The 16,227-nt window shown below is 34.8% G+C and overlaps 1 protein-coding gene and 1 long non-coding RNA gene across 6 annotated transcripts in view; one reads left to right on the forward strand and one right to left on the reverse strand.

Moving 5' to 3' along the window:
* Positions 1 to 16,227, forward strand: part of LOC105423830 (beta-1,4-N-acetylgalactosaminyltransferase bre-4) — a 107,411-nt gene that overhangs the window by 83,042 nt on the left and 8,142 nt on the right. For all 5 annotated transcript variants that reach the window (XM_089085387.1, XM_089085388.1, XM_089085386.1 and 2 more), the window contains 2 exons: positions 7,579 to 7,838; positions 8,438 to 8,674. In XM_089085387.1, coding sequence (XP_088941513.1) covers positions 7,579 to 7,838; positions 8,438 to 8,674 — 497 coding nt within the window. The remainder of the gene's footprint in view (positions 1 to 7,578; positions 7,839 to 8,437; positions 8,675 to 16,227) is intronic.
* LOC148938236 (uncharacterized) lies at positions 267 to 5,756 on the reverse strand. Its single transcript, XR_016141425.1, has 2 exons — positions 1,577 to 5,756; positions 267 to 1,151 (listed from the first exon to the last, which is right to left on the reverse strand). It is a non-coding gene; the product is annotated as an uncharacterized LOC148938236 (long non-coding RNA).

A 16,227-nucleotide genomic window follows, 5' to 3' on the forward strand; every position in this document is an offset into this window, starting at 1 on the left:
TGTCGCATTAGCGAGCAGCATCATTACGCCGTGATGCCACCGCCCGATGCGATCTGCCTTATCGGATCGCATTAATGGCGCACGGTGAAACGTTTTATCAGAGGTTCTCACATTTAGACAGAAGGACTTACATTCAGTGAAATAACAATTTTTATATAGCTTTTGATTCTACGTTGAAGATCTGCGTATATTAAAAATTTATGTATTAAGAAGAAATTAAGAAGAAAATTTATATTTCTTTTATAATCGAAAAAAACAGATCGCTATTATTTTTTTTTTTTTTTTTTGTTACGAAGGAAATCAGTGATTTGGAAAACATAATAATTGTAAAACGAATAGCGATTATTAAATAAAAACATTTAGATTCGCTTTTATATCTTTGTATTTGATATATCTGTTTTAAAAGTTGTTTTAAAAGCTGTTTAAAAAGTTGTTTTTTTTTTTTTTTTTTTTTTATAAAATTTATTAGCTAGATAACATCTTCGTAACATTTTAATATCTCAGCAGTTAAATATTTATTAAAACATGGAATTGAAAAATATAAACAGATCTTTTTTTATCCACTTGTTTCTGTGGATAGAGCTTTTTCTAATTACAGTAATTTTTTTGAAACGTTCTATTTTAATACAAGTGTACTTTGCTAATTTGAGAACCGTCGCTTCAAACAATAATTTAACAATGTGAATGCACGTCTCGTCCTTTCAGTAAACTAGAGCAATAGAATATTATTAGGAAAATTATCAGTTTACGTGTTGCTGAAAATGTTTACGTGTTCGCGCATAGGTTGATTATGTTGTGTGAATTATAAAAAGCTTTTGACAGCCATCCATCTCAATATTTTCTGATTTCATTTTGAAACCGTTCAATTTTGCCACAAAATGGAGTTTCGGTGTCCATAATAGAAATGATTATTCTAGACACTAGTACATCCTTATGTCACTGTTCCATCGGACGAATGCTCCGGGGATACCGGAAGTCAAGAATATTCTCTGGTAAATTCCTCACCGAGTTATGCGAGCGTGCAGTCTTGTCACGCCGTCGGATTTAGCTGTCTTGATCGTCTATGTTATATCGCCATCGGAGAATATCAGACATCGGATCAGACATGCCCCACTACGTGACTTTCCTTCGAGACGTGAAATTTCCAAATTCTGTCACGTGCGAATTTAAATTAAAACACAAATACGTTAACATTTATATCAGTAGACTGTCGCTATTTCTTTTGCCGACAAAGTTTTAATGACAAGTCTTAATGTAGAGATGGTATTATATTTAACTTTTTTTTTTTTCAAATTAATAAAAAATGGAACGATTTTTATAAATATTACATCTTAAAGTTGTAGATAACAGATACAGAAAGAGAGAAATTTTTTACTTAATTGTGCAATATGTAAAAAATTAATTCAGTTATAAGAGACAATTATAACTAAGAGATGGAGGGAATGACTCATTCGCAGAAAATCTAATTTATTTCCCTGAAATAAAAATGTTTTCTTTGTCCGTCTCTTTTTTTCTTAATATTACATCCAACATTCTATCATGTTCTATCAACTCTATTACGCCGTAAATTACTCACTTGATCTGCTGACGTTGACCCATTGCCATCGAAAACCAACAGGATTAATGAATTATTTTTCCTTTCTCCCTCTCTTCAAACAATATTCGTTTTCTGTTCAAACCAAAGACATACCTAGAACTGTTTTACCTAAAAGAAAAAAAAAATTGACACGTTAGACTGGTACATTAAATAAATAAAAATATTTTTGATATTTCTTTGATCTCTTTTGTTCTGTTTGAAATTAAAAGACGAGGCTGTGACAAGTAAAAAAATTGTGGCAGGTACTTAAAACTTGATTCAATACGTTCAGAAACGCGCTTTATTTTTCCATTCGATATTATCCCTGGCGGCCTTCTGAAATTCCACTTTGCGGCAAAACTCTGAGATCCTGTCAAACTTTTAACGGACGTTTCCGTGCACGACATCGCCGATCAATGTCGAGTTTCCTCGCGCTTTGACGACCTGCGGCGTCTCCGAGGACCCTCGAGTCCATCATTTCTTCCTTCCTTCCTCCCCTTCTCGTTGCTTCTTCCGGAAAATGTAAGCCAGCATATCGTTCCGACGTTAAAGATGCATCATCAGAACTTTTTCTCACTTTCCACTTCGAGATATCTGCCTAAATTTAAAAAGATCGAAATTATCGGAATATAAAAGTGACGTGGCAAACTTCTCTCGATACGGGAGATAGATTTTATCGAAGACAGGATCCCGTCGTTATCGGATATCTTGTCAACCGTAAACGTCCCTCTTGACGATTTATTTCCGAGAAAAGTTCGATGAGAAATCACCGTCTGTCGTAATAATCTTCTTAACTTTGTCATTAAATGTTTTATAAGCGATTATTTCTTTGATAGGAACTGATAATTTTTATCGAAATAAAAATTCAGTTAAGATTAAAATCAAATAGTTAATAATAAAATCTTGTCGTTGGATCTTGTAGTTTAAATCGAAATTGAACAAATAAATTTAATTTCCTGTGTTCAGTTAGACTTTAATTATGATTATACTATCTCTCGATCTACTATCTGTGCGACATATTACTATCAAAAATCTTTATTTTTAATAGCCATCCGTGCCTTCCGATTATTTTTTTGGCTGAAAGTACTTGATACCTGAAAATACCTGTCATTCCCTTATAACCAGTTGTGTCAATCGTGCCTCCTTTTTAAAAATCCCCGTCACGTACGCCGAGAAATATATATCTTTACGTATCGGTGAGCTTCGCCGAGCTTTCCGCGCCATTTTCCGCGTGCCCTATTGCGAAGATATCTTCCGTTCTGTAGTAAAAGTAAAGATTTACGTGGATTCCGCCGATTCGGCTGCTGCATAGCTGGCAAGTATTTCTGTGCCAGGTGGTGCACAGGCCGATCTCCGTATCGACGGCCCGGATGAGTCGTGTCAGATTTATCTCGTCCCGAACGTGGCGGGAATTCCGCCGAATTCCCGCGGATCGGAACTTTCTTATGACCGCACGCGCATAAGGATATGCTTTTGCGACGTGTTCTATCCTCTTCAGCTTCGTCTCGATTATGATGTTCATGTCAAATCTGACAAGACATTTAATTTAAGTTTTTAATTTAAAGTTTTTTTCTCGAATTTTCGAATAAACACTTTTGTATAGATTAAAAAATATTTTTATCAATACTTTTATTCTGTTACAGCTTTTAACTTTTATATTTAATATATGTTTTCACATTTCACATTTTTTTATGTTATATACAATATTTTAACTTATCTCACAAGAGTTTGATAGATTCTATTTTAAGTGCTCTTAGTCTTTTGCCAGTTGCCAATATATTATTCTAGATATTGTATTTTATTTCAGTATCAGTATTTATCAAGACACCTAATTGCGGAACTTTTAAATTTATGAATTTTCTTAAATCTCTTTATCCTTTGCAAACTGCTTATGTACAATCTCTTTGTAGCACAATCATTCAATTCAAGGGTAGATTAATTTCGGATTATTTTGAACATGTGTGTTTGGAACCCTGTAACATGTAGTTTAAACCATTCGTTCGTGTAATCATACGGATCGTTTGTCGTCGACGCGAGTTTCATCATCATGAAACGTCGTCGAGAGTTCTCTTAAGTCTCGCAATCAACTGAATCGTTAGTCGCTCTCTTATCCGGTTCTCTAGATGCGCGCCTCTAGAGCAGCTCGTCTGATCCAAGCGGATGTGCAAGGCGGTACGAAGTGAATTTAATTAAATTCAAGACGATGCTCGATACCGCTGGCGTTCTCCACCTTCCGCCGAGCATCGGGACTATTTCGCAGCTGGGATGGATAGGGGCATATTTGCGTTATAGAATCGTTATGGACTCACTCGATCGATTTGAAATTTGTAACATAATCATTATGTAAGATTAAGAGAAGGATCGACTGTCAGTTAATTTATATATTTTATACATATATATATATATATATATATATATATATATATATATAAAGATTTTACAATTGTTATTTACAAAAACAACATTTTTATTTTAATCATCATAAACATTTAATCCTTTTTTGTAAATATAATTCTAATATTGTAAATAGTACTTTATGATACAACTTATTGTTTTTATAAACATATATTGTTTCTTTTTTTTATACAATTTTTATTTTAACCTTTAATTAATATTCTCTTTGATCATTTGCTAACTCTGACGCAATCTGCTCTGTTTCGCGCGAAGTTCTATTAGATTCTAAATTTTCTTGTCACGCGAGGTCGCCGCAGAGTTTTCGCCAAGATTTCATCTTGGTTGGAAAAATCTTTCGTAAACAGGCTCGTTGTCGTCGGCGTAACGTCGAGAGAACGTGGTATGTAAATAGAATCCACCTGCACACACCTGCCACAATTTTCGCATCGGCCCATCTCGCGAGATGCTTCTCGTGAAAAGTGATCTACATAGCAGCCCGTAACTTCGTTGGTTTCCATGTAATCGTTCCGCAAGGGGGACGTAGAGGACTAAACTTTGTTCGCTCCAAACCGAAGTTACGCCACGGCGAAAATAATGAAAATAATAGTGATGCGAAGTAAACGAGGCGAGAACAAAAATCATCGTGATGGTTCAGAATGCTATTATTATAGTTAAATAAATATAGTCAAAAAAAAATAACATAAATACAGTTAGAAAAGTAGGATCGAATTTACACGGATATCCATTTGAGTTTGACTGATTATTTTTCCATTTATATGATAATTTATATGCACTCCCTTATAATCTTCTTCGTTTTTTTTTTCTTTTTCTTATTTCTTTTCCTGAAATTGGAATCAACCATATAAGAGCAAAATAAAGGTTGACAAGTTGTTTTTTTTTATTTTTATAATTTATATTTTTTATTTTATGTTATTCTCTATTCTTACTTTTATTGTGTTCTATTTCTTTATTATTCCGACACGTATGGTCTACACGATATACACTTCTACACTCTACTAATTTTTATTATATTACATAAAAGTAAATGCAACTTGGCTCTTTTTAAAATTGCTTTTTTTCTTTTATAATTCTTTAGATAAATTCTACATTGGAAATTTCTATAGAAAATTTCAGATGCATTTAGATAATTTACCGCGAAAAGAACATTTTTTGCGAAAGTGCAATTTCTTTCTTCCGATGACTACAACGGAACGGTTTCAAGCTTTAATGTATTAAAACCATAGTGTTACGAGCTTGATTCCCTATTTAGTTTATCGCGAACCTTTGTCAAGCACACCGGGAATCCGGTGTGCTACGTGTTACCTCGTTGCACGTAGTTGCGATTTTGCACATAGCAACCTATCCACTCCATGTGTTCTAAAGAGGAAGAGAAGGACGTTAGATTGCGGATTGCAGTCGCAGCGGTGACCGGCGGCAGTCCCGGAAATTGCAACTGCAAGCGGACTCGGGCTCGTAAACTCGGGAAATTCGCTGACGCTTTCGTTGCGAGAGGAGAGAACACGGAACGAAGCGCATCAGGAGGTAAATGCGAGAAGACGTGGTCCTGCGTAGATCAAGTTCGTCGTAATTTCTTGCGTCGTCCTTCGGTCCGTCGTAAACCTTAAGTGAATTAGAATGCAAAAGTGGTAATATGTCTCGGAAACTCATCGCGTTTCACGCCGAAGTACGAGTCCGTTCGATTTTCAATTTTAAGCCTCGTCGTAAAAAGTTGAGGCAATTGGCTAAAAAAAAAAAAAATAATCTACCTCCTCCGGGAAATGTAAAAATAAATCAGGGAAAATGTCGAATCTTCTTAAAAAGAATAATTTATGGTCGAAGAAATAAATCTACCGAATTTTGATGGTCTTTTTATTATTATAATTGATATATAATTGATATATCTTAAGTGAAATCGTTTTACTTTAAATGTGTAATATAATCACGATTATATCGTGATATCAATTTCGCAGAATTACTGGAAAAATTTATCTTGAAAGTTTGAAAGTTCTACGATTTCTATTGACTTTAAGCCTTTGTATTTTATAATTTCATAAGCGAATTTTGTGATGCAATACAGTGCGAAACTTTGAATTTTGTTCTTTTTTCTCCTTTTTTTTTTTTCTTTTCGAGGGCGCTTCGCTCTCGGATTTTTTCAAATATTCGCGTGAGATTCCGGCAAACTGCTGTCACAATTGATTTAGAAGATATATAGCCTCATTTTAGATTTCCAGAATTAAGGAAAAAACTGGTGCAAAGATGCACTAAACGCTCGCGGCACGAGAAAATCGCTTTTAAAGTTCGAGACCATGCTGCCGCATCAAATTTCCTGGACATCGAGGTAGAGAAGTCGGAAAATTTTTGCGAAATACAAGAAAAATGTCGTTGGATAGGTCGGCACCCGGTTTAATTCTCGGAAATTCTACGAGCGAGTCGTTATACAGGATGTATCATCGTCTTCCTGACTTTCCGCGATTTAATATAACTTTAATGGCATTAACTTTATCGAGTTTAATTTTGTCAGTTCCCAAGATAACTACGTTCTCAGATATTTTATTAAGATTTATTGAGCAAATATCTTTTTATCTTTATAAACCTACTTATTTCAATCAAAAATTTAAGTTTAATTTTGAAGATCAAGATTTACATAAAATTTTGTAATTATAGATTATAGACACTCAAATTCTTAAATTTTATTTCTCACTTGGCTTTCGTTATAGTAAATATAATCAAATGTTATTTAATTTCACTAATTTTAATATGAATTTTCAGGAAAATTTGAAATAATACATATCTTTATATCACAGTTATATCGAATTTTTTTCTTGCAATATACATCGAAATAAATTTATTTATACATCGTATTTACATTTAATGATACATTGATGAAATATATTTTGTTATTTATTATTTTTATAAGTAATAAAATTAATTGGAATACATCGTTTTAAAAATAGATTTTTTTCCCACAACCAAGATCGCAGGAAAGGCAATTTAGAAGCATCCTATATACCCTGCAGTCTTGAGAATAAATGTAATTTGTTTCGGAAGCAATTCGAATGTAATGCTACTATTACTGCATTCAATCGAGTTAGAAGTCGTGTTCTTCGAAACACGAATCTCTGTCGCGATTAGACGGTCGATCGGTCCTCTAATCACTGGACAGTTTCCTCGATTACGAAGACGTTGCACAGTCAGTCTTGTAATAGCTAAATGTAGATACCACGATGTGCAATCAATAGATAATAATTGGCCGGATGCATACGTGTTATGCGGGAAGCGATATCCTCTGTAACTCATTAACTTTGGAATCGTTAACGTAAATCGATCGACAATTGGCAATAATACGATTTTAGCAATAATAACGTTTAACATCAGATTATACGTCACGCGGAAGATACACATAAAAGAAAGTAAAGCTGATAACGAGTATTAATCATACGTTTGTTATCTCTGTCTTTATAGAGACAATAATCAATTACTCTCGCGCGAAATGCTATCACCTGATTTACGTTGCTGATGATCTTTTTAATCTTTTTAATCTTTTTAACGCATTTACCCATTTTATTGATATTGATTTTATTCTTTTTTTTTTTTTCTGTGTGTTATAGATACGCAGATCGTTCGTATAGGACTCATCCGCGTGGCCTGATCATATATGGTCCAGCAACTATCATACCGAGTTTAGCCGCGAGTGGCAATGTATCCTCAACGACAATACTTTCGATACTGGCCAAGGGTCTCTCGAACTCGTCCAGGTCCGAATCGATTAAAAATCTCGTCGGCAGTGGAACTACACGAGAATTCCCGGCGACGAACGCAACCATCAACGCGACGATTCCACGGTGTCCTCTCATCCCACCGAATTTGGGTAAGCAGAAAAATGACCAGAGGCAACTAGATCAGACAGGAAAAGTTCATTAAAATACCGATTCACGTGTATCGTGAAATCATCATTTTGTTTTACGAAGACTGTAATGCACACAAGTTTTCCAGGAAATGAAACAACACAACAATAAAAGATAATGTATCAAGAAAAAACATTTCTATAAAGATATAACAAACTCATTTATCTATTTGATGTATAATCCATACTATAAAGCATTATGACAATAACATCATATTTTTACATGGAAGTATTATCTAAATTCATAAATCATCTGTCCGACAAAAGTAAAATATACTTATAAAGAACGATTTTTCTGAAGTATCTAAAAAGTTCAAGCACAAAGTAATTAGGATTAAGCATAATAATAATACTTGCAGAAATTTTTGATAGTTTAATAACCAAAATTGAATGCTCTACATATTTTTGATGGCTTTACAAAATTACTTTTAGATCTTTACCTAGCCAAATTGTTAGATACTTGAGCAAAGCAATTCTCTCCGTGTACATTTGTAGATCTTCCTTATCGCACTTCTCTCGAATTACTTGAGTCTCTATTCAACTCTCTATTCCTTCCGATCCAGTGGGACCAGTGGTCGTCACTAAGTCACCGCCATCGTTGTCTGAAATGGAGAAATCATTTGTGGAGGTGAAGGCGGGCGGCAGAGGTCGGCCCGCGGATTGCGTCGCCAGGTATCGTGTCGCCATAATCATTCCATTTCGCGACCGACCGCAGCATCTGCAGACCCTCCTCTACAATCTGCATCCGATTCTGCTACGCCAGCAGATCGCCTATCAGATCTTCGTGATCGAGCAAGAAGGTGAGTGAGCGTCGCAACTGAAAATTGGTTTGGCCGTCTATCGTTCGTTTCTTCATTTTCTACAGATGCGTTTTCGTGTGCGGGAAATTTCGACGTCGAAAGAAAGAAGTTTCTAGTATTTTTCGTGAAAGGGAAACATTCCACGAGAACATTTCCATCCCTTCGCAATCAAAATCTGATCTCGATCGAAGTGATTGATGCTAATATTTTTATATAGATCATTGATGATCGATTGAATCAAATAGAATATTGAAACAAACCCTCCTGATAAACCTCGATATTTTCGCAAAAAAATAAAAATTAATTGATTTCAAGTCGTTGCTTGAGCAATATTCCATGTGTATCGGAACCGGTAAATTTTTATTCACGAGCAAATATACGCGACTGACGTGTGCATTTCGGTGTTGCGATAACGTTCGCGGAGACACACGCGGTTTTGTTTCCACAGAGCGAATATAAACGTACGATCTGTGCTCCGAGATGCCTCTTCTCCTCGTTGGTGCGTGTAAGCCGATACTTTGCTACGATTTATTGCCGTCTAGCGGACGTTTCTCTTGCTCGCTTCTATTTTCCTGCTTGTCTCTCCGAGTCGAGACCCTCCTACCGAGAGGAAAATGTCGGCGGAGCAAGAGTCGGGACGCCTCCACGAGAGAGGATACTTCAAAGTTTCTGTCGTAGCCTCTAAGCTCTCCGACTTAATTTTTAATTAAATTTGTGTATATCGTCTCTCTGTCTCTCTCTCTCTCTTGCTCTTTCACCAGCGTCCCGAACTCGAGTAACCAACTGAGGCAACGCGTGGATTCTCGAGAAACACAATACGAGATAATTTTATCAACACGGCACTGATTATAATTTTAATGAAATTTTTAAGAACTCTCAAAATTTATGACCGTGAAATTTATGATTCGTTTAATGACGATGGTACAAAGATACGATTTCGTAAAAAACGTTTTCTATCGATCGCTGCGGCATTATTTATGGAACATTTCCAAATTCTTTTATCTACAGTTATAATAATGAATATACACTTAATTAGTTCATATGACAATATGAATTAATAAACAATAAATATTTTTAATTTTAAATAACTGTTGAAACAAAAAGTGGATCAAGTAATGAATTTAGTATAAAAATAAAATGAATTCATTTGTTCCTAAGCAATTTCTTGGCTGCAATTAAAGGATTATTTTTGACTAATGAAAAAAGAAGTATGTAAAGAAAATCATCTTACAGGAAGATAATATTTTCTTCGGCAGGGATGCAGAATCTATCATTCCATTCAGTCTACCAAGAAAATGCGATTTATCTTGGCTATTGAAGGGCTGCAAGAGCAGGCTTGCAATTTATCTTCATTAAAATTGCGAGACGCTCGACTAAGTTTGTTTACTTACCGCGTATGCGAAACGTCAAAATATGACTGTGATTAATTTTCTTGTTATTCCACGCAGCGCTTCCGGCGCGTGTGTGATACACAATGAAATTACATGCAAAGGAAGTTTCGTAACAATGTGAACAAATTTGTTACTAGATTATATCCGATTTGTCATTGGAGTTGATCCTACTATATTGGGACTTTCGCGAATTTGTGTCATATCAACAGAAATATAAAAAGTAAATAGTTTTTTTTTTTTTTTATAAAAAGCCGCAAATAATTAACGCTAATTAAATATAAATAATATTACATCTCTGTATTAGTATCGAAATTGAAAAAGAAATATTTTAAATTCTTTTTTGCATTTAGTGAATTGATCATTGCTTTTAAAATTCATATGTCGATTCCGCGTTTAATATCTTTGTTTGCCATTTTTAAATAACGATTTTAAATTAGCTTAACGGAGCAATATTACCTCCAATGCACTCCATTTTATCCTACATTCGGAACGTTTCTTGGAAATGTCGGTGCAATTTAATATGGTTTCCGCTAGAAAGTTTCGAGTATGGAATCCCTGATGGAATCCTAAATCCGATTTCATTCGCGTTTCTCCGCTCGGTATGCAAATGAATATATAAAAAAGATGGCTGTTTCGCAATTTTTCATCGTAGTCGCACGTTCCGTAGTGAACAATACTAAATAAAAATACACGTATCGATATTCATGAATGAAGATGTTACGGCAAATAAACATTAATTAATTCATATTAAAAAAGAAGAATCAACGTTAAATATCCGAAAAATAATGAAAACATAACGAAATAATAATTTATTTTCTTATACAATCCCATTTTCTTTTATATTAAGATTAATAAAGTAAATAAATAAGTGAAGAAACATTTTTAATTACCGAAATTTTTAAATAGTTCTTAAATATCTTTTGCTAATTTCCGAGCCGAAAAATAATTTTTTAGAAAGACTGTCAAAGATCGTAGAAAGTATCTTTTACTGAAGAAATGTTTTAAATCGAACACCGTTATAATTTGCGTTAATTTGTGACGAGTCATCGGCAAAGGAATCTTTTCGCGATAATTTAATAGGGATTATACAGAATAATGCCATTACGATACCTGTATCAATTTTTCCACATAAAGAAGGATTCTTCGTTGTGATATTATTTCAATCGGATTGCTATTATGTCATAATGACGTTAATTTACGACAGGTCACTGGGCAATGAATTTTCGCGATAATTCAACGAAGACGATATTTCACCGGCGCCGGTACAATTAATTACGGCGAAACAGCAACGATTTATTCTCGCCGTTGCGCTGCGCGCGATCCCTTAGAAAATGCGCCAAACTGTTACTCACTGTCAGGGCTGCTCTCGAAGACCTCGCGTAAGTCAGGCTTAAGCGCTGTCTAACCCTGCAAACCTAAGGGACTAACTACCCTTTTCCCCGTGATTCCCGCAATGCGGAATACCAAGGGCACCACGAGTTACATATTGCAATAGCACGCTGCAGGCACGCAGAACTCCTCCCCGTGTAAAATTATGGCAGTGTGATAAAATTAAGAAATTCATGCGATTATATTGCTATTATATTACTATTATATTATTACGTATGTATTTTTGTCGTGATTAATCAAACGATTTGTTACGAGAGAGTGTTCTAATCCATTTGTTAGGAATTTGAGAAAATCTTCTAGTCTAAATGAATTGAATTGAAATTTTGGATACAGATGGAAGAGAGATATTGCGCGAAAATACAAAAATTTTGTTAATAATGAAGAAACAGACTGGATATATAAAAATGGTAATAATAAAAATAGTAGAAACTGGCGGTACAAGGCGTTATTGCTCATTCTCTTTTCTTCCCGGAATGAATATCACTTGCGCTATGTAGATGCAGAAGTAGTAGTATTTTAAATCAAATTATCTTGAATCTACTGAGGATGTTGCGTGGATATTTATGAAGTCATTATATTGAAATAACACAACACACGAGTACGATAATTTCAGTGTAACTCTTTTAAAATTATGCCGAGTTGGTGTAATTTTGTTTGTAGCAGATATTACTAATATATATAATTTCACGTAAAAATTACACGTTGTTGGCTTATGATTATACTGTTTACGTTTCTAGCTGATGCCTCGAAAATGCGGTTATAAATTATATAATTGCACTAAAAAATTAACTGAACGATAGGTCATGCTTATCGCAAATGCAACCCGCATGTCCGCCATGCGGCATGGATACCGTTACGATTCACGTATGTGCAAAGTCACGATCATTTATCGTCAAGTCGAGCTTAGAGACGCTTAATCCAACCAGTCATTCGTCAAGAAGACGATATACCTGCGCGTAAAAGGATTAACCAACAAATCGATCGAGCGAAATAAATTTTACATGCAGACATACAAATATGCGAAGATGATACATTAATGCCCGATTCCACCAACATAGATTTACTTTAATCTCGGATTACTTGTTCTTCATCTTTTTCTAATTTTTAAAACTAGAAAAAGATGAAGAGTAAGTTGAATCGAGATTAAAGTTAATCTACGTTGATGGAATTGGACATAAATAAATTGATATGTAGGCAAATAGAGATTTGTTGATTCAGCAAATATTTAGTCAAGTGGAACTTTCATTAATCATATAAATAACAAAAAGATTAATATTTATTCATATTTACTGAAATAGTTTTATTAGATTTGCAAATTATTTGACCCTAAATTACTTTTTTTTTTTTATTTTGTTTAATCTCACATCATTTTACCAGCGACAATTCTGTTTCTGTTGTGATAATCAAATGCGTTCCAGAGAGAACTCTGTTGACTTTAATAACAAATTATATGTTCCCGCAAACTAATTTTCTCAGCAAAATTTTTCTATGTTGCTAGCAAAACAAATCGTATTGTAACATCAAACAGTTAATTTCCACAGCAAGATTTGTTTCCTCTCATCGAATACAATAGCAGCAACGATTTAGCTGCAACAACTAAATTATTTTTTTCGTGTTTATTATATATTAATCTACAAAATAATATAAAATTAGAGAATTTTTACAGTATACTCAATATTGTTGATATATTTTCATTATCTTTCATTATCTTCACGAAGGAAGTATATATGCACGAACTGTATATATATATATATATATATATATTTCGTTTGTAAAAATCTATTTTTAATAGATTTATATATATATATATATATATGCAAAAATTGTGTACATATTGAATATGATATTCTGTGTGAACGCGCGCGCACTTACGAATTAACGCGGCTTTAATTGTCCCAAATGGCTCGGACACGGTCGCGCTCTCCACAATTTTGAAATTCAAATTCTGAAGTGTCTCTCTCTGTCTCTCTCTCTCTCTCTCTCTCTCTCTCTCTCTCTCTCTCTCTCTCTCTCTCTCTGTTTTCTAGAACCATGCCTCAACTCAGGATTAAAGCGGAGTCAGCCACCAAATACTTCTCTTTTGCATAATTAGTACCGTGCTGAATATTTATCGGATAGACTCCGGGAGGATCGGCAGCGAAGTCGCGACTTCGCTTGCAGCAAGCCCGGCCGATCGACTGCGCGCGCGGATCAGGAAATTAGATTCATGGCGTACTTCCCGAACAAAATCAATTTCTCGATACGGGATAAGAGCTCGGGATATGTCCGTGAGGAAGAGGGGAGTTTCCATCTCGATAGTGTTAATCTTGCGAGTTTTCTCGATATTTCGTATTTCCCGTTTATGAATTTTTGCTTCAAATTTCGAATTTTTCATGAGAAAATATAAAAATATAAAAACGAAATGCTCTATTTTATTTCTTCTCGTGGTACAGACAAGAATAATTATTTATATTGATAATGATAGATTATTTAACGAGGAGATGCATATATAATGTTAAAATATAATATTAAAACTTATCCAAACCGTATTTTATCTTGTATTTATGAGTTTATAAATTTTTTGTGAAAGAAAAGAATATAAATTTACTAGTAAAATAAATATAAAAAGGCGAAAATGTTGCATGACACGATAATATGTGTATATAGAAAATCTTGGCATAAGAATTGCTGGCTCCTTTATACTTATTTTTATAAGATCATGTATATATATATTTTTTTGCGTTATTTCGTATCTTTTGCGTATCTTTTTTTATAGCATGACATATAATTTATTTTTTATTTGTTATAGAAAAACTATTATTTAGTTTTAGCAATTTCTCAATTATTATTCCAAAAATTATTTAAGTGGAAACTTTGGACCAGAAGATAGGACTAGATATCTTAAACAGAGACAGATTTATGTGTGTGTGTGTGTGTGTGTGTGTGTGTGTGTGTGTGTGTGCATACACTATCTCGATAATATTCGCATTCCACTAATATTAATTCCATGTAATGGAAATGCGGAATGGACGTTCCTCGTGAACGTCTACTACCGGAAGAGGGGCAAGATTATCGAGGCAGGCAACTCTCGCGGACAATTAGTCGCACCTGTCGCCGACCACCGCAGCTTCAGGCAGGCACTCTCGCGATACAGAAATCCGCCCATTAATATCCTGCTGGATAGAACTGTCGGAAGCACCGGCGTGCATTCGCACAGGATAGACTCTTATTATCGTAACAGTATACAATCGTTACTAGCGATCGTCCGGTAATCGATACCAAGAAAATCCGCTGCTCCTTTGTCATTAAGCTTGATAGTCAGAATAAAGAACGCGATCGAGTTTCTCCCGAGAGAGAGAGAGAGAGAGAGAGAGAGAGAGAGAGAGAGAGAGAGAGAGAGAGAGAGAGAGAGACGATGCGAAAGATAGACAGGAACAATTGTCAGCTGTCATTTTATTTTGCGGCGGAATCTTGAATTCAAGAAAGTGTAACTTTTATCGCATCGCTTTGCGGAATTATTACACATTTTATTAATGACCGATTTTACGATTACTTGTAATAACTACGTATAAATTTTTCTAAAATAACTAAATTATTTTTATAAAATAAATATTTAGTTATTTTCGAAAAATTGATACGTAGTTCTTTCGTTCATTTGCCGAATAGCGCAAATTCCTTTACACAAATTCAAGATACACAATTGCGCGCGCGGAAACGTTACGCCAACACAATTTCAACGTGCTGTTGCGAAAAATTGAGAGAAATTACCTTTCCGGCGACGAAAGTAACGAAAGCCGAGTCGAGACACGTCGGACGGGGAGAAACAATGGGAAATATTCTGGGAATTTAAATGTACGTATAACCAGAGATACAGATAGACGGCGATGATAATAGCGAGCATCCTTTCACACTCGGAACAAGCGTGGTATACGCATAACTTGACATTGCAGACGCAATTCTTTCGGATGAATACTCGTAAATAAGCGGCATTTCTCCGTGAAGGCGGATATGGAAATGAATTGTTCTCGTTTCCAGTTGTAATATCCATCGGGACAAAAATCAACTCAGACTCTTTATATATTGGCTTTCGCAAAGAAAACTCGTTGGCGACAAATAATGATAAATATTTAATCGATCCTCTTTCTACCGTCGTGCCGTACTTTCTCTTTACGTGTCACATTAATAAAAGCGGAAATGGCCGAAATTAATGGAGATAAATAATCGCAATGAAATTCTTCTTCTCGAGACACAAATAGCTTAACGTAATTACAATCTCAACCAACCGAGATCAATTATGTACTCAATTGAAGTACCAAGGGAATTCGATTAAATAAAAAGTAGTGAAGTCGCGAGTGAAGTGAAAAATACACCGGTATTTATTATATTCTTTTATATTACAAGAAAAATTGTAATCTGAAAAAGGGTGAGGTAAAAGTTAACTGCTACTACAACCCAATCTTTACAAATGATCGCCATAAAGCTTGACACTAAACACGACGATGCGTCAATCGATTTATGTCTTCAAAGAGGGATAAAAGCGGGGGAGGTAAATCGATTTTGGCTTTTGGCTCAATTTTTCGCGAGTGAAAAACGAGCATTTTGCCTTTTAATATAACGGTCGGTTCAAGCGATATTTCGTGATTATCACGTGAATATGATCAATGAGAGATCTCGATTATTATTATAATCGGACGTGTCAACAGTTCGTTAAAAGCAATCGCTCTTATCCTTCGACGTGGCAGGTACGCCCTGTATATACTTGAGAGATTTTACTTAGACAGTTTACTTCTGAGA

Source organism: Pogonomyrmex barbatus, unplaced genomic scaffold (assembly GCF_055798465.1).
Source record: "Pogonomyrmex barbatus isolate J1 unplaced genomic scaffold, ASM5579846v1 scaffold1, whole genome shotgun sequence".
In the NCBI taxonomy this organism is placed as follows: domain Eukaryota; kingdom Metazoa; phylum Arthropoda; class Insecta; order Hymenoptera; family Formicidae; genus Pogonomyrmex; species Pogonomyrmex barbatus.